This window comes from Canis lupus, chromosome X, assembly GCF_003254725.2.
Source record: "Canis lupus dingo isolate Sandy chromosome X, ASM325472v2, whole genome shotgun sequence".
NCBI classification, from domain to species: Eukaryota; Metazoa; Chordata; class Mammalia; order Carnivora; family Canidae; genus Canis; species Canis lupus.
The window spans coordinates 101775634-101793274 of NC_064281.1; the positions used below are offsets into that span (position 1 = coordinate 101775634).

The following is a 17641-nucleotide window of genomic DNA, read 5'->3' on the forward strand; positions in this document are numbered from 1 at the left end:
AATAACGCAATGGAAGAAACCATTTTGAGTCTGTATTTTTCAGGAGTTCTAATATCACCAACCACCTTCAAATATCCAATAAATCAGTTTAGCTTTGCGGATCCATATTATTTAAATAAGAACTTTTGGTTAGACTTCAGAGTGCTGGTAAAAGTTGTGAACTGTAAGCAAAATAAGTACACAAAGTTTGAAAGGCTAGTATGGATGATAATCTTCAGCTTACCAAAGTTTCTGTGTAAATTTCTATACAACTTACATGGAGCACTATCATTTCAATGCATAAAACCCATACAGATTATACATAGGCAGGGTGTTAGTTTACAAGCTAAGGCAGAGGTTTTTTAAGTTCCAAAAGCAATTTGTTTCAGTGTATGTCTTCAGGAAGACAAATTAGGAAATGCTTTCATGAGGCATAGCAACTGAAAAAAAAAAGCACATTTGCAAATACTCTAACATTCTAAGGGAAATAGTTTCCACATTTTATTTTTAAAGCATCCAGAAGGTGGTTCCACATTGGAAAGGCCTCCAAGGACAACTTCTGATGTAGCAAATGTGAGTGTCCTAGGTGGTCATTCAAAAACAGATCTTTAAAAATCCAGCATTTCCTACAGGTGGATAATTCATTATCCCCATTAAGTTGTGCAGGCTGAAAATGAGCAAGCTCAAGACATGCTCAGATAAATTCATGGAAATCTCATGCACAGTGTGCTAAAGGGGAATTGGGTGTATTGGTGTATTCTTAACTTTTTGAGGTCAAAATATAGGAAGCACATGGAGTTGTGGCAAGTGGATTAGGGGCATAAAGACTGGAAACTATCCTTTGCCCCACCTATTAGTTAGGTATGTGACCTTGGGCAAATAATTTCACCTATCTGTGTCTCTGTTTATTATCTATAAAGTGAGTGGGTTGAACTTTACCACAAAATCTCTTCCAGCTTTAAAATCTGGTGAAACAACTTCACGGAGGGCAAATACAATGCACTCTGCAAACTGTTTCTTTGAAGCCATAAAGACTATCAAGAATAACACGGACCAGACATTTCAAATTAATTCTGGGTCGACTCTCCTGGTGTCTGGCGCACAACCGACTGGCTCCTTACTTGAACTGCACTGTTTCTCTTTCACAGGGCACTCAAATCTATGGATCTCATCTGGGGTTTGGAAAGTAGAACAGGTAATATCCTCATTTACAGAAAGAATTAAGGCATTGGGCTTAAATGCCTTGTTTCAAGTCTCACAATCGGCAAATGACAAAGTCTGCTTGACCTCATTGCTCTAAAAAGGCAGACTGGGGGTGGCCGGGAGGTGGTATTGGACAATACGAGACAGCCAGCTCTTCTGTTATCTCTGAACAGCAAACCCTCCCAGGAAAAGGCCCCAAGCGGACTACTGGGTTCAAATCCCTTGAAGGTCAGGTCGGCACGGCTCGCGAAACTCATGGTTTGGATCCCGCCAATTCAGAATTCACGCGGCTGTGAGTGGGTTAAGTTTTGCCCGGGGAGGAGGCAGGGGGAGGACTGCGAGGCACAGGGAGCCTATGGAACCCAGGCCCTTGGTCTGCGAGGTCGGGATTGCCTGGGATGGGTCAGTCACCTGGGAGCCGGTTCCGCTGCCTCGGGCCTCGGACGCACACTGTCCGCACCAAGGGCGCCAGCTTCTGCTTGAAAGCACCTGCTGCCAGACTTCCACACCGGAACATTTCTGCAACCGCTACTCTGTACCTTCTCCTTTCCTTTCTTCTCACGGACCGACTGATGGGTCAAACACCGTGGGCCCGGCCAGTTCCCCTCTCAGCTCCCTTCACACGCACTCTACGCAGACTCCTCCTCCCAGCCCCGGGAGGGCATTGGACAGTTAAGCCGGCCTGCTAGAGCAGGGGAAAGGAAGAGCGACTGGAGCCCTACTGCGCAGGCGTCATACTCAGCGCGCATTGAGATTGGCTCGCACGGCGAGAGGTTTGCGCACGCGCCTAGCTGCCCGCCCTGTTGCAAAGAGCCCGGCGGGAGGTGTTTGCAAGTTTCTACGGCTTGGTGGTAACGTTTTCCGCTGAGCAAGTTTGGAAAGCTGTCCGAGGAGAGAGCCGTGGGGCCGCCTTGCTTGGCGGTTGTGGCCAGTGCGGCCCCGGTGTCGATGGCGGGAACTGATAACAGCACCTCACAAAGCTTGGCCGTAGCACCGCATTTTGTTCTTCTATTTTAGGCTACGAACTATTAGGTACACTAAGCCTTCCGGATTCTCCCGCTGTAGTCCACTTCCAGTCTTTCCATGGGTCCGAGCCAGAGTACCTGGCTTCCAGATTCGGAGTGGACTTCTTCTGCCTTTTACAAATTGCTGGCACTTTCCCACCCAGCCCCTTTTTCTAGGAGAAGTAATCATTCCGTTCTTTCCCCATATCGTTTTTATATTGTGCAATTCTATTCCTAGATGCTGTACCAGGTGCTGCGGATAGTCTCCTACTATTAAGGCTTCTGTGCTTGAAAGCAAGGATGATGGCAAAAAGTTTTTTTGCTTTGCAGAGAAACCCTAAGCAGGACCTTCTAGTTGTGGGAGGAGTAGAGTGAGGGGCTGAGTGTAAATAGGTGTTTTGATTCTCCCAACTGTAAGCTAAATTGGAAATAAATTTTTGACTCTTGCAAAACATAATCATATCCCTTTTTCGAAGTTTGGGGTATTTAACACGTATTTACTGAGCACTTGCCACTTGAACTATACTATGAGAGGGGTTCTGGGGCATGTGGAAAGTATAGGAAGTAGTCACTAGTTGGGGAGATGACATATACTATCATTTAAATAATACAGAATGTCTTACTCAGTGCCAGAGCAAGAGAAAAGTGTATAGGATGGAGTAGCTGAGGAAGGACTTCATAAAACTATTACTTGAGCTGTGGTGTCTGGAGGGATGAATAGTAAAATTCAAATAGACAGTAGAGGCGGAGGAATGACATTTCAGATGGTGAATACACTGGGACCAAAGGTAATATTTTTAGTGGTTAGGCACCCCTTGACTTTAGATCCAGTCTTGCCCAGTTGAATCCTGGTTCTACCACTTGGACAAATTGCTTAACTCTCTGCCTCACTTTCCTCATCTACCAATCTCCTAGGGTTGTTGTTATGAAGATTAAATGAGCTCATAGTTGTCAAGTATCTTAAAGGAAGCACCATACTGTTTAAAAGGATTAGAGGTATAAAACAAGTAAACCAACCCCAGCATGTTTTTTGGGACAATGGCAAAGAATACATACTAGTAAATAGATAAGGGCAGGCTAATCTGGTGGGGCCAGATCTGACCCCGCAAAAGAGTTTGGCCCTAATCATGTAGGTGATGAAGTTATTATTATTTGTTTTTGTGGAATAGGGATAGAGAATGAAATCACAAAGTCCTTGTTTTAGGAAGTTTAACTCAGGAAGCAGTTTTAATTGGGTGAAAATGATCTAGGGTTCTCTTACTCATTACAAATAATATTCAGAAGTACAAATAATGGGTGACTTTTTAGGGCTGTTTAGGGGCATAAATATTGAAAATATCATTTCTTCAATAAGGTAAAATTATATTTGTTTAATATATTAAAAGGCCTTATAGACGTTGATATTTATTGCCATTTCTAGAAGCTAATAACAATAATAATCATGGAATACACAATCATATCTGTTGGTGAAAGAGACTTTGGAACACACTGTCACAATCATGATCAGGTGCCTATGAAAACAGCTGGGTAGGGACACCTGGGTGGCTCAGTGGTTGAGTGTCTACCTTTGGTTCAGGTCGTGATCCAGGGGTCCTGGGATTGAGTCCTGCATCAGGCTCTTTGCAGAGAGCCTGCTTCTCTCTCTGCCTATGTCTCTGCCTCTCTGTGTCTTTCACGAATAAATAAATAAAATCTTTAAAAAAGAGAGAAAATGGCTGGGTATATTTGAAAGGCATTTAGCGATGCACAATTAACACAAAGAAAAGGTGCTGTATAGCACATTTATTTTTGCAATAGGTGCAATGAAGTAGTTAAAAAAAACATATTTAGTGGGACCTGGGTGGCTCAGTCATTTAAGCGTCTGCCTTTGGCTCAGGCCATGATCTCATGGTCCTGGCATCGAGCCCTGCATGGGTCTCTCTGCTCAGCTGGGAGTTTGATTCTTCCTCTCACTATCCCTCTATGATCTCTTTCTCTCTCTTCCTCTCTCTCTCAAATATATAAAATATTTGAAAAAAATCTCTTTATTTTTTAAAAGATTTTATTTCTTTATTCACGAGAGACACACAGACAGAGAAGCAGAGACATAGGCAGAGGGAGAAGCAGGCTCCATGCAGGAGCCCGATGTGGGACTTGATCCCGGAACCCTGGGATCATGCCCTGAGCCAAAGGCTGACGCTTGACTGCTGAGCCACTCAGGCGTACCTGAAAAAAATCTCTTTAATTAAAAATTGTATTTCATCATTTTTTTTTTGCAAAAGCAATATACACACAACAAATTAACTCCAAAAGTATAAGTGGAATTTCCCCAAAACCTCACCCCACACAGGTAACGAGCACTTTTTATTAGGGCATGGTGCCCATTTTGAGATACCATATTTCCAGCAATCAATGTTTCTACCTTACGACTATAAACTCTTGGACTCAGTGACAAGTTTTTGCTGGAAGTGTATAAATAAATGTACTTCTCTAAATAGTCTTATGCAGATGTAACTTCTTTTATATCACTCAGAAAGCATTGATTCTGGCTATGAGTTGGCAGAGCTTCTTTCCACTGTACCTACTGGATATGCCTAATTAATAGTTACCCCTCCCCTTTTATAACTACTCTTCTGTAGATAATGATCACCAGGAGCATTGTAAATACAGAGGAGAATGATGCAGCAAACTATATTTAGACATCAGCCAATCAAAAAACCAAAATACTGTACAGTGAAGATTGCTATTCATACTGTACAACAGTAGCTGGTATTCATCATGATGACCTTGGATTAGCCACCTAAGATTAAATCCTTCTCGAGTTAATTCTGTTCTCGAGATGGTTTTAATACTGAATAGTATAGTCTAGGGTTTTACAAATGGGTGACTCACGTGTATTGGAAAAGAGTTAGCTATAAATATATCTGCTAACTCAGCTAAAAAGCTTATTAACTAGAAGACCCCAAGTTTTCCCAGCCATTTTGAGTAACTTGGACTTGGCTGAGGAATCACGTTCCAATTTGCTTACAGATCTATCACCGATGCACTAAATTGTTTTTCTCATAGGGGGAATGGACTGCCAGGTTTGTCTCTTCTGCCACTCAGCTTCACACACAAGTAAGATGGCAGTGCATGTGCACTGCTGGAAACCTGACTTTGATGGCATTAGCAAATAACTCGTATGTCCGTGCTACTGACATATGTCAATATTGCCTTGCCTTAGCCTATGAAATGCGTTAGAGGAGGGATAAAGTCGTAAAAGCAAACAAAATGGGTGCACTTTATTGTATGTAAAATGTACCTCAGTAAAGTTGATTTCAAACAAGCCAATTATGAACCTGCAAATCACCCTCAGGAGAAGGAATGCAGGTCTCCACCAAGATGTATGATGCTTAGTAAGCTTTGGGAAGCTGCCCCTTAATACCGTAAGAAAGTTCTGTTCATTTATCATCTTCCAAGCATAATCCAGGCTTCTGGCAAATTAGACCCAACCACTTTGTTCTACATTCAGTTGCAGAGGGTTGAACCCTCCCGTGTGTGTGTGTGTGTGTGTGTGTGTGTGTGTGTGTGTGTGTGTTCCAATTCCTTTTGAAACTCCACCATTCTGGAAGGACTTCTTATCCGGACGTTATATCATATGGGAGACACTGTGAGGTTTATGCCAGTTCCTGAGATCCCTCCACCTGGGTCTGTAATGGTTAGCCTTGGAAACAAGGTTCCCTTTTGCTGGAGCTGCTACCACTAGCTTCCCCCCTTCTCCTACCCCCTGTATGGCCCTCTCCGGCGGCGGGCCTTCCCCATTGGCCAGCCAGACACAACCGACCGCGACAGCCAATGGAAACCGCTCTCCTGAACATTCAGAGGATGGGTGCTCGTGGTGTGATAAGGGGAGGTTGGCGCCTGGCACGCGCCCCCCTACATCTGGCAGTCGGTGACAGAGACAGTAACTCCCCCTACACACGCACAACCCGTGCCCCTGGCTCCTTCGTGTCAGCTGCGCGGGCCCCCACAGCCCACGGCACGTCTTGGCAGCGCCCCCCCCCCGGCTACTTGGGGCGCGCGAGTGCACCTGCTTACTCAATAAGACAGTATCTCTTTATCCCAAGGCCTGGGAAGGGGCCGAGGAGACGCGGGAGGTGAAAGAGGTATCTCTGCCCCTCCCCCCCAAGTAGTGTAGCTCCGGGCCCGAAGTGCTCCAGAGATGCTTTAGGGTGCAGCTCTCTTTGTCCTCTCCAGCTGTGCTCCCAGCCCAATGGCCCCGTGCGCTCCGAGAACGTGGGGGCGGGGAGCCCGCAACCTATAAAATAAATGGGGACAAGGAGAAAGGAAGACCTTTCCCTCGCGGCGTGTGCCGCTCTCACCCCCTCCTTTCCCTCCTTCGGCTTCCTCCCTCCGGTGTGTCCCTGGGGTCCAGGCAGGGGAGGGTCTAGGTGGAGGCGCGGCGGCGGCGGCGGCGGCGGCCTCTCGGGGAGCGCCATAGGAGCGCCTGCCCGAGCGTCCCGTCCGAGGGCACAGGCAGAAGGGGAAGGCTCGCGGCCGGCTCATTCCCCTCCTCTCTCCCCGGCTTCCTGGCTTTTGTGTTGGTGCCTGGGAGCTGTAAGGAGGGTGCGCTGGCGAGGGAGGGGGGCCTGGGGTGAGAGGCACCCCCTTCACGCGCGCGCGCACACGTTGCGGGCGCACGCACACACGCGCGGACATACACTCACAGACACGCACACACACACGCACAAAGCTCGCTCGCCTCGAGCGCACTAACGTGGCCGTTTTCTTTGTGTGGAGCCCTCGAGGGGGGTTGGGGCCCGGGTCCGGTCCGGGGGAGATGGCGCAGCCCATCCTGGGCCATGGGAGCCTGCAGCCCGCCTCAGCCGCGGGCCTGGCGTCCCTGGAGCTCGACTCGTCGCTGGACCAGTACGTGCAGATTCGCATCTTCAAAATCATCGTGATTGGGGATTCCAACGTGGGCAAGACCTGCCTGACCTTTCGCTTCTGCGGGGGTACCTTCCCGGACAAGACAGAGGCCACCATTGGCGTGGACTTCAGGGAGAAGACCGTGGAAATCGAGGGCGAGAAGATCAAGGTGATCCAGATGGTCAGGTCCGGGAAGGGAGGGGTCTGGGAGGGGGCTTCGCCAGAGGCATTGCTCTCCTGGTTTAAACCTCCAGCGCGTGGCCCTGTCGCCGCTCACAGAGCCCAAGACCCTCAGCACCTCCTCATTCCCTCCCTTTCACCTTTCTCAGTGGCCTGGTTTCCACCTCGCCGGGTTTTGTTTTGTTGTTTTTTGGGGGGTTCTGTTCTGTTTTGTTTTTTAGGGCTGGCGAGAGTGGATACACTCCTGCCCTTTGCCCCTACCTGACATCTGCCACAGGGAAAGCCTGTCTGATCCCATCCTTGACCCTGAGCCAGGAGCAGTGGCACCTGTGGGCAGAGGGCAGAGGGAGGCATGAGGCATCTCTTGGTCCTGGTGTGTGGGATAGATCCCAAAGCACTTTACACATCCTGGAGTCTCTTTTACCTCTTGGGTGTGAATGGGCTGCAAAAACCCACTTTGGCTTAGCCCTGAGGCATTAGCTGTGTGTGTGTGTGTGTGTGTGTGTGTGTGTGTGTGTGTGTGTGGAAATTCACAGTGAATGAAAACCACTTTATTTTAAAATGACAGCCTACCGGGGATCCCTGGGTGGCTCAGCAGGTTTAGCACCTGCCTTTGGCCCAGGGCCCGATCCTGGAGTCCCAGGATCGAGTCCCACGTTGGGCTCCTGGCATGCAGCCTGCTTCTCCCTCCTCCTGCGTCTCTCTATATATGTCTATCATATAAATAAATAAATAAATAAATAAATAAATAAATAAATATTTAAAAAAATGACAGCCTATGGTTAAGATTAGGGCTGAGGTGGAATAGGGGTGAAGTGGGGTGGTTCTGGCACAAAGCCATGAGCCCTTTTAAAGCAATTGAGACAGGGTCACCCGCCAGTCCTTCATAACAGACAACTTGTTCTTTTGGAGCAGTCTCTTTCCAACGCTATCTTCTTTTTTCTGGGATACCTAATGAATGAACTGCTTCATTGCTCATTCTGTTGGTATTGTCTTCAGCAGGTCTTTGTAAAAATGCAGAGCAACTTATCTGAAGGCCAAGGGAAAGTGTCTTGCTCCTCCCCCCTTCATTAGTTTATTTATCAAATAGGCAAAGTACGATATTCTTGTCTGACCATTTATGTTCATTTTGATTCAGAAAAGGCAGAAACTCGACAGGGCAGAAATAGTTCATTGTGCAGAAATATTCCTATGTGCAGAAGGAGGACATGGCAAGGGCGGCTTCATGTGTCAGGGGAGCAGAGGGGGGCAGGATGATGGGCAGGAAGGCACCTCAAAAGGCACTGGACATTAAAGACCAACTCCACCAGGCCCACAGCTGATCTTCTCTTGAAGCTATGGTGTGACCCTATTGGGTGAAGGTCACCCTCCCTCCCGCTGGTCAAAGAGCCCAAATGATCCTAAGGCCCCTCTTCTGAGTGATGTGGAGAGAAGGGCTGAGTAGTAGTAGGGAGAATGATGAAGCACTCTAAACCGTGCACAAGTCTGGAGTCCTTGATTATTAAAATGACTGTGTTTTTATTTTATCATTATTTCTTAAATGGATGTATTTTAAAATGGCCTCAGAGACTGGGCAGAGGCACTGGATGTCAGGAAGATGGGCAGCTCAGTACTGGTAAGGGAGAGCTCTGGAGAACAATTGAGCCCCAGCATCAGTAAGATAGGGCACCTTTTTAAAATAGTGACCTTTTCATCCCTTGCATTTTGAGGGGGAATTGCTGTATTTCCTTTTTAAAGTCAAAGTAGCTATCCATATCTATCCTTTCCTAGGGCTATCATGTTGAGGTTTACTTGGTTTGGACTTTCTCTGGTGTGTCTAACTTCTTTACCATAGGTTGTAAGGTTCTGGAATTTCTAAAACATGTCTTCTTAAAATCCAAAGTGGAAACATACTTATGGGTGTTCTCTTGAACCCTCAAAGATCTTAAAATTTAATGCTATTGCTTGCACATTGAGCCAAAGAGTTCTCTGGATTGAAAAAAGGGAGAATAAGCCTGTCTGAAGTTCATATGGAGGAATAAAAGAAGTGTTTGGGAGTTTTGGGGAGGAGGGAGGAGAGAGGATGGGAAGAGAGGAGAGGAGGGAGTCAGAAAGTGGGAAGTGGGAGGGAAAACAAGTGGAAGTGGGCCACTGCCCAATGGCCTTGGGGAAATTTTGGAAAGACTCCTTCCTTTCCAACACCCCAGTATTTAGCTAAACTGGATTTTACAGTCCTTGCCAAAGATTCCAGACTTTTTCCCAGAGGGCAGAGCCTGTGACAGTGTGACTCACCAGAAACAGCTCAGCATAACACCATGTGCCGATAAGTGCTTAATACAGGCTTTTTTGGGAAGATGATATTTTTGAGAGGGCAAAGCCTTGTGACTCTGCTCATGGAGGAGCCCTCTGAGTGCAGATTCTGAGGGAGTTCAGGGTGGGGTGTCAGAGCCAGGAGATAGTGACCCTGCCTCCTGTAAATCTGCTGCAGCTTCAGGACCAAAGGAAGCAGGCAAGAGCAGCATGTCTGTGGGAAGATGGCAGAGCATGGCAGCTAGCACATGATCTAGATAGGAGGAGATTGTGCCCCACACTCTGGCTGGCTTGGAGTTTTTCAGGGAACAAATGCCAAATCTGTGTTAGGAGATGACTGCCAAAGGCTTCTCCCTTCGGGGGAGGGAGAGAAGTCCAGTGTGACAGGCTGAAGTAGACCTAGACCACAGCCAGCCATAAGGCTGTCAGGCTGCAAGTGCCAGCCCTCAAAGGAGAATGGTGGAGAGGTCTCTGCAAGCTCTTTTCTTGGCACAAGAGTAGGGTGTGGCCTCTCCTGGGCTGCCTCCCCATTTCCAGGGTAGCAGGGACATCAAATCCTGCAGGGGGCTGACAGAGTTAGCCAATTGGGGGCCACTGTCTTAATTACCAGGGCCATCTCTAGGGTTTCAAAGCCCCATTTGGGGTATCCAATCCATGTATCCCCACCCCATCCCGATCACAACATTTATAATCCAGTGTTTCCTGGTTGACACGAATGTCCAGAAAAGCTTTCAATGAGTAGGCAATAATAATAATAGTAGTAGTAATAATAGTAATAATAATAATAATAATATTTCTTAACTAAAGAAATTGCTATTTCTTAACTAAACCAAGAGCCGGGCTAGGGGCTTTGCTTGCACCATCTAATTTGATCTTCACATCTAATTTGCCCTAAGCAAATTGGCCTATTATTATCACTCCTATTTCATAGATAAGGAGATCAAACTTAGATTAAATAACTTGCCCAAAAGCGCCCAGATCTGAGCTCCAGTCTTTGACACATGAGCCCACGCACTTCTCTCAGTAACTTGCCTTCCCTAGGACAGGGTTGGGATTTCCACATGCATTCAGAGCCCATGCTCTTTACTGCTGTTCTGCTCTGGGGGGTAATTTCTGGCCCTGGGCAGTGTGCTCAGTGGGTGGTGGCAGGCCAGGCAGTGAGCATTGTGGGCTCTTCTAGGCCAGGAGCCCAGGGTCATAGCCCTGAAACTCAAGAGCCTTCAAGATGTCTCTCCTTCTGGCCGCCCGGGTGGCTCAGTGGTTTAGCGCCTGCCTTCAGCCTGGGGCCTGGTTCCACAGTCCAGGGATCAGGTCTCACGTCACGCTCCCCACGGGAAGCCTGCTTCTCCCTCTGACTGTGTCTCTGCCTCTCTCTCTGTCTCTCATGGATAAATAAATAAAATCTTTTTTAAAAAAGATGTCTCTCCTCCAACTGCACCCCAGACACTGAGCTGAGTGCCTGGGTTTTACTTTACTATCTCCCTGTGGATATGAGAACCAGAGAATGTTCAGAGATGGAAGAGACCTTGAAAAATCTCTAGTCCAAGGTTCCTCGTTTAACAGATACGAAGCCAAGGGAAAGTGACTTGCCCAAGATCACATAGGGGGACAGGCCTACCACTCAGGTCTCCCCATTCCCTGGCCGGTGCTCCTCCCTAGCAATTTGGGCTAGTCTCATGGTGTGTCCAACCATGCAGTTACCTGTGACAGGGGTGTGGAGGGACATTGTCTAGGAAAGATCACAGCTCTTCCTGACATCAGCCTAGGAAGTGCAGAGGCATTCCCCGACCCCAAAGGAAGTTTGGAGCTTCTTTTAATGACATGACGTGTCCATCTCCTACAGATTTAGCTAAATCATCTTGAGCTTGCCTCAGTCTAAAAGCACTGGAAAATGCCAGACAGGAGTGTGTGGGGAGTGGGACGGGGGAGGTCACAGAGGGGAGGCTCAGAACTAATTTGTGAGCCATTCTTGGTAAATGCTCATGGAAGTACCCCTGCTCCAGTCTAGTTTGCTTTCCCCCACAGCTGGGCACCCCCTCTGCCCCAGCCCCCCGGAACCAGGTCAGCGATGGCCGTGGGCAGGTATCCCCCAGGACTCTCTTCCTCTGCTGATGACTTGGACCAACACCTTGCCGTGTTACATGACTGCATGGACAGAGGCTGAGCTAAGCGTTCCCTCAGAAGCTGCCTGCAGTCACGATGACATCATGTCTTCCTTAGGGCTTCTGAACTTCCATCCTCTGCCAGTTCACTTAATGGCTAATTATCTATCAGTGTATGTCTCTGTCTGCCTTGTTGCCTCTATCTCTGCGTGTGAATTTCTCCTAGTCTCTGTCTTCCTTTGCCATTCTCTGTGCCAGTCTTGTGTGTGAATGTGTGTGTTATCTTAGATGCAGATGGGACTGTCTGGATAGTTGAGAAAAGATTTTTTAAAATATTTTTTCTTTATTTATTTATGATAGTAACACAGAGAGAGAGAGAGAGAGAGAGAGAGGCAGAGACACAGGCAGAGGGAGAAGCAGGCTCCATGCACCGGGAGCCCGACGTGGGATTCGATCCTGGGTGTCCAGGATCGCGCCCTGGGCCAAACCACTGCGCCACCCAGGAATCCCCAGAGAAAAGATTTGTTTTAGGCTTTTCCCATCATCCACTTGGGCATCCTCCAAAGGTTACAGATGTATTTGTCTCCCTTTTTCCACTTCTGCCCTCCCCCACCAGCCTCCAACAAAAGGACATTCATGCCTCATCTCTAGAAAGATGCCAGATATGTTCCACAGGGAAAAGAAATACCCATGTCAGCTTAGAGTACGTGAAGGGATGGGGCACTTGCTGAAACTTTCTCAGGCAGTGGTAGCCCCAGGAAAATGGTTTAAAAGACTAGATTTATCTTTGGTAGCTCCCCACGCTGTGCCCCTCGACCCTTCTCCAACACCTCTGTCACTTTGGGCCTGCCCCCCAACACCTGTGGCATGTTGCTGGCATTACTCTCTCCTCCCCCCTCCCCAGTAACTGCCTTTGCCTTGGCTTGAGCCCGTCACCAAGAAGGCAAACTCTCTGTGCTTTCCAGGAGGAGAACCAGTGGCTCCAAGGACCAGGCTACCAGGATGGCCGATGGGCCTTCTGAAACAATGGCCAACAACTAGCACTTGCAGAACACTTCTATTTTGCAACAACTCTTTCCCGTGTGTTATTCAATTTGCCTAATCATTTACTCCCACTACCAAATAGAGGAGCTGGAACCGGGGTCTCAATTCCAAGGCTGCCGCTTGCTGTCTGCAGCACTGCTCAATTAGTTGTCAGGCCAGACTTGGTGATTTCTGGCCAGGGAGGGAGAGTTCGCATTAGGCACTATGTCATGTACTTCTAAGCAACACTAACCCTTCCAGCATCCCCATGAGACTGCTGAGGTTACCCTCCGTCTCCAGGGGAGGACACTGAAGATAGAGTAACTAGCCTATGGACACCTGACGAGGAGCACAGGATTGTGCTGAGGTTTGTACCCTAATTGGCCTGACTCCACTACGCCCCCACTAGTCCTTGCAGAGAAAAGAGGATCTGGGGAGCATGTATGTGGCTAAGGGGAGGTTGGTACTCCGTGCTACTGTGTGGATGCAGTTCCCACAGGAAAGGAAGAACAGATGAGAGGAGTACCAGCTGGAAAGCAGAAGGAGATGCTTTCACTGGCTGGCAGGGATCAGGGGTTTGTGAGGATGCTAAGAACAAGGACACCAAACCCCCAAACAGAAAATGAGGTCATTTATGTGCAGTGAACCAACTGCTGCACTCTCCCTTTGTGATGACACTGAGGCTGTGCCATCTATTCTGATTTTCTGCTGTGAGCAGCCCACATTCCTGGCTCACTGCTTGCCACAGACAGGGGTGCAAAGAACTTTAGGGCGGGGTTTGCAAGGAGCTTGAATGGGAGCAGTGCTACAGTTTAAGTTCTGAGCCTCCAAGGATGCCTGGGTGAACAGATGAACGTCTGCCTTCGGCTCAGGGTGTGATCCCGGGGTCCTGAGATTGAGTCCCACATTGGGCTCCTTGTGGGGAGCCTGCTTCTCCCTCTGCCTGTGTCTCTACCTCTCTCTCTCTGTCTCTCATGAATAAATAAATATTTTTTAAAAAAAGTTCTGAGCCTCCAAACAAAAGCTTCAGGGTTCCCCATGGCATTGGGAAGGCAAAGGAGGTCTACGGCAGTAAGGGTCTTCCCCTCAGCTCTGGCAGTTTGGATGGTGTATACAATTCCGAAGCCAAAGAAAAGCCAAACAGCCAACCTACTCAGCCCCAAACATCTCACACATCCCACCCGTGTTCCTGCTAGTGACAGGTATTTTTAGAGTTCTGAGCTCATGGTGTTAAAGCATCTGCCACATGCCTGAGGACTGGTAGGGATTCAGCCTTACTCAGAGGCAGGAGTTAGGACTACTGGAGAGTGGGGGTGGGGATTAGAAACCAGGTGGTAATGATATTCTTGTGCTATAACCGCTCTCTTCCCACTGACCTCCATTCCTTTCCTGGCCTGATCTCCCTTTCTTCCTGCTTAGAGCACTGGAGAGGTGGATGAAATATTTTATGTTTCTGCTTTCTGAAGCAAATCAGTATTCAAGGACTTATATTTTTCTGTGTTACCAAAGTAAAATGTTTTCTCTGAAATCGCCTTGGCAGAAATGTAGGATGCCAGACTGCTTGTAGTTCTGGTGGCTCAGGGCAATACTGCTTTTTGATGATGATGATGGCAACCATGGTGACAAGTGATCTGATGCAGAACAAAAACTGTTTGCAAGTTTGGCTGGAGAAATGCCAAGAGCAGTGATGAAACAACTAGAGAACAAATAATATATTCTAAATGGTGGTGTGGTCTGGAGCACTTGGGTAGCTCGGTTGGTTAAGCGTCTGCCTTTGGCTCAGGTCGATCTCAGGGTCCTGGGTTAGAGCCCCGCCTCAGGCTCTGTGCTCAGCAAGAAGTCGGCTTCTCCCTCTCCCTCTGCCCCATCCCTCCACCTCAGCTCGTTCTCTCAAATAAATAAATAAAATCTTAAAAAAAACAAATGGTGTGGTACGGACTCAAAGTGCACTAGAAAGTTTTAAGAAAAGAGAATTTAAGAGAAATTGGAGAAAAAATGGAATTTTGGGAAGAAGGCGGACATGAGCTGAGCTGTGAAGGATGGGTGAGATGCGGATAGGGTAACAAGGGGGCCGCTATTGAATTCTTCAGGGGAAGGAGGGACTAGCAGAGGAATGAATCGGTGTAGCCAAGCAGCCCCAAACCAGGCTGGGTGGGGTCAAATTATGACAGAAATTTTTCCCTTTGGTGCCACATGCAGAAGAGGTTGGTCATGGTTTTCCGAAGAGGAGGATGCCACGCTGATCTAAGCAGAGATTTAGGAATTCTAGTTTGAAAGAAGTATGCAGGAAGCACTGGAGTGGAGACATCTAGAATCCAAAAGACTCTGCTGTAGCCCTGGAGTGAGGAGAGGAGGGTCTGGCCTAGGGACATGGAAATCAAAATAGAAGATGGGGTGATTCTGACAATTGTGCCAATGGCATGTGGCAGTTATGTCAATAGAGGAGATGAGGAGAGCCTGGACAATGAAAATTGATGTTCAGAGTGATGATGACTCTGGAGCCCTGTAAAATCTTCACTCAGTAAACAGATTTAATTATACTTACCAGATACTGACTGCTAACTCCAAATAAAGGCTATACTTGGTTTTAAGAGCCGTAGTAGTCAATTAGTAACCATAATCCGATTTTCTTTGATAACTGAGAATTTTATAGGGCCTTGGGACCATCTTTTGAGTATGAATTTCTCTTGTCCAAGACTTTGGAAGTGTAAAGGGAAACAGATGGGGATGAATGTGTGCGAACTCCACGGTATCCCTTGGGAGTTGTGTCTTTGTATATGTTACTGATATCAGCATTTTTCCTTCATAATTTGGCCTTTATCCCAAAAGCTGAGATGCAGAAGGAAAATCCAGCGAGCTAAATCCCTTTTACATACCAAAGAAGTGAACTTAAAATAAATTAAGCTAAAAGGGGAGATTTTAACACTTTTTCTTTAAAACATCATGCAAAAAACTTAAGACAAAGTATAGTAGAAACTTTGAAGAATATATAAAAAAAAGAAGAAAATAAATACCACCTATAGTCCTGCGGCCCATAAATAACCATTAATGTCCTGGTATGAACACTTCCTGTCTTTCCTAGGCATAAGTCTGTTTAATATTTTTCTTAAAAATTGGGACCATCGCATATGAAAAATGTGGTATCCTGCTTTTTTCACTTTCTGATATTTTACGAGAATTTCCTCCACCATTTATTCTTTGAAAACATTATTTTTTTAAAGATTTTATCTGACACAGAGAGAGAGTGCACAAACAGGAGGAGGGGCAGAGGGAGAGGGAGAACTCTGAGATCATGACCTGACCTGAAGGCAGATGCTTAGCCAACTGAGCTACCCAGGTGCCCCCAAATTTTATTTTTAGTGTCTGCATAATAGTCCATTATATAGATATGTACATACACTTTAGCTCTTCTTCTCTTACTGAGCTTTTAGGTTGTTTCCTGTTTTTTTTTTAAGTATAAATAACAATGAAATTAAGACCTTTGTACAGAATTTCGACCACACCTCTGCTATTTTGTATAGATTTTTGGAAGTGAGATTATCGGCTTGAAGAGTTATGAATGCTTTCAAAGTTCTTTATAATACTGCCCAATTGCTCTCCAGAAAAGTTGACCAATTTCCATCCCACTTTTTCAACTAAAAGCCTTAAGATTTTTTTTTTGGCCTTAAGATTTTTTTTGACTCAAGATTTTCAACTAAAAATTTTAAGAAAAAAATAAAAATTATAGGAAAAATTTTACAAACCCTGAGAGAAATTTCTGTCTATACTTTGGTAAGTCCACTCTGCCAGTCTGTGTCAGGGCTTCTCACATTTTTATAAGATCACAGAACCACGTTTTCTTCGACACATTCATGTTTCCTTTTCTGACTCCAGATACTGGTTTTGTATCTTTCAGGTTCAGGTGTGGGACACAGCAGGTCAGGAACGCTTCCGCAAAAGCATGGTTGAGCATTACTACCGCAATGTGCATGCAGTGGTCTTCGTCTATGACGTCACCAAGATGACATCCTTCACCAACCTCAAAATGTGGATTCAAGAATGCAATGGGCATGCCGTGCCCCCACTAGTCCCCAAAGTGCTTGTGGGCAACAAGTGTGACTTGAGGGAACAGATCCAGGTGCCCTCCAACTTAGCCCTGAAATTTGCTGATGCCCACAATATGCTCTTGTTTGAGACTTCGGCCAAGGACCCCAAAGAGAGCCAGAACGTGGAGTCGATTTTCATGTGCCTGGCTTGCCGATTAAAGGCTCAGAAATCCCTGCTCTATCGTGATGCTGAGAGGCAGCAGGGGAAGGTGCAAAAACTGGAGTTCCCACAGGAAGCTAACAGTAAAACTTCCTGTCCCTGTTGAAACCAAATGGTGTAAATACAAGATCCATTATTACTGGAGTTTTTTTCTTTCCCTTTTTTTTCCGTGCCTGCATAACGCTGACACCTGCTTGTTTCCATACAAATTGATATCAAAATAAAATTTGTATAGATTATAACATGCCTTTATGTCTTGCTTTCCTCCAAGAAGACATTTCTGATTGTGCTGAGTAGAAGAGCAGCCAGCCCTACTAGAATGATACACTTTGCCAAGGCACACCCCCTACCAGCCTTCTATGCCACCTGAATCATTCAAGTCACTTCTTCAGGACTTAGGCCTTGTGTTGCTCGGTGTCATCAGTGGGAAGAAACACTCAGAGGGGTGGGATACAGGCCAGATATGTTTTTCTAGGGTGCCAATGGAGGTAGATAGAGAAACCTATAAAGGAGATGTTGACTCATAAATATTTCCTAGGTTCTCTGGAGGTTGAGAGTAGGTGGCTCTCTCCTTATTTCCCAGAATTTAAAAATAAAAAGTATAGGTTGCCCAAGGGGCCCAGTTGCTTGCAAAGTAGCGAAATCCTGCTTCCCATGTTTCATCATGCAGTCTCTGACACCCGGAGTGGTCTTTTCTTCCTACTCTTTCTTGAAGAGGGCAGGGCTCAA

At 46.7% G+C, this 17641-nt stretch overlaps 2 protein-coding genes across 3 annotated transcripts in view; one reads left to right on the plus strand and one right to left on the minus strand.

Moving 5' to 3' along the window:
• Nucleotides 1-1885, minus strand: part of AIFM1 (apoptosis inducing factor mitochondria associated 1) — a 32523-nt gene extending 30638 nt beyond the window's left edge. The window contains exon 1 of one of the 2 annotated variants that reach the window (XM_025431302.3): nt 1594-1885. In XM_025431302.3, the coding sequence (XP_025287087.1) occupies nt 1594-1699 (106 nt within the window). In that variant the 5' untranslated portion in view covers nt 1700-1885. The remainder of the gene's footprint in view (nt 1-1593) is intronic. The other variant, XM_025431303.3, reaches the window with a different exon arrangement.
• Nucleotides 1886-6114: 4229 nt separating this feature from the next.
• On the plus strand, nt 6115-17154 carry RAB33A (RAB33A, member RAS oncogene family). The gene is made up of 2 exons (XM_035712161.2): nt 6115-7242; nt 16563-17154. The coding sequence occupies exons 1-2, from the start codon at nt 6985-6987 to the stop codon at nt 17016-17018; spliced, it is 714 nt and encodes a 237-aa protein (XP_035568054.1). The 5' UTR covers nt 6115-6984; the 3' UTR covers nt 17019-17154.
• Nucleotides 17155-17641: the final 487 nt, after the last annotated feature.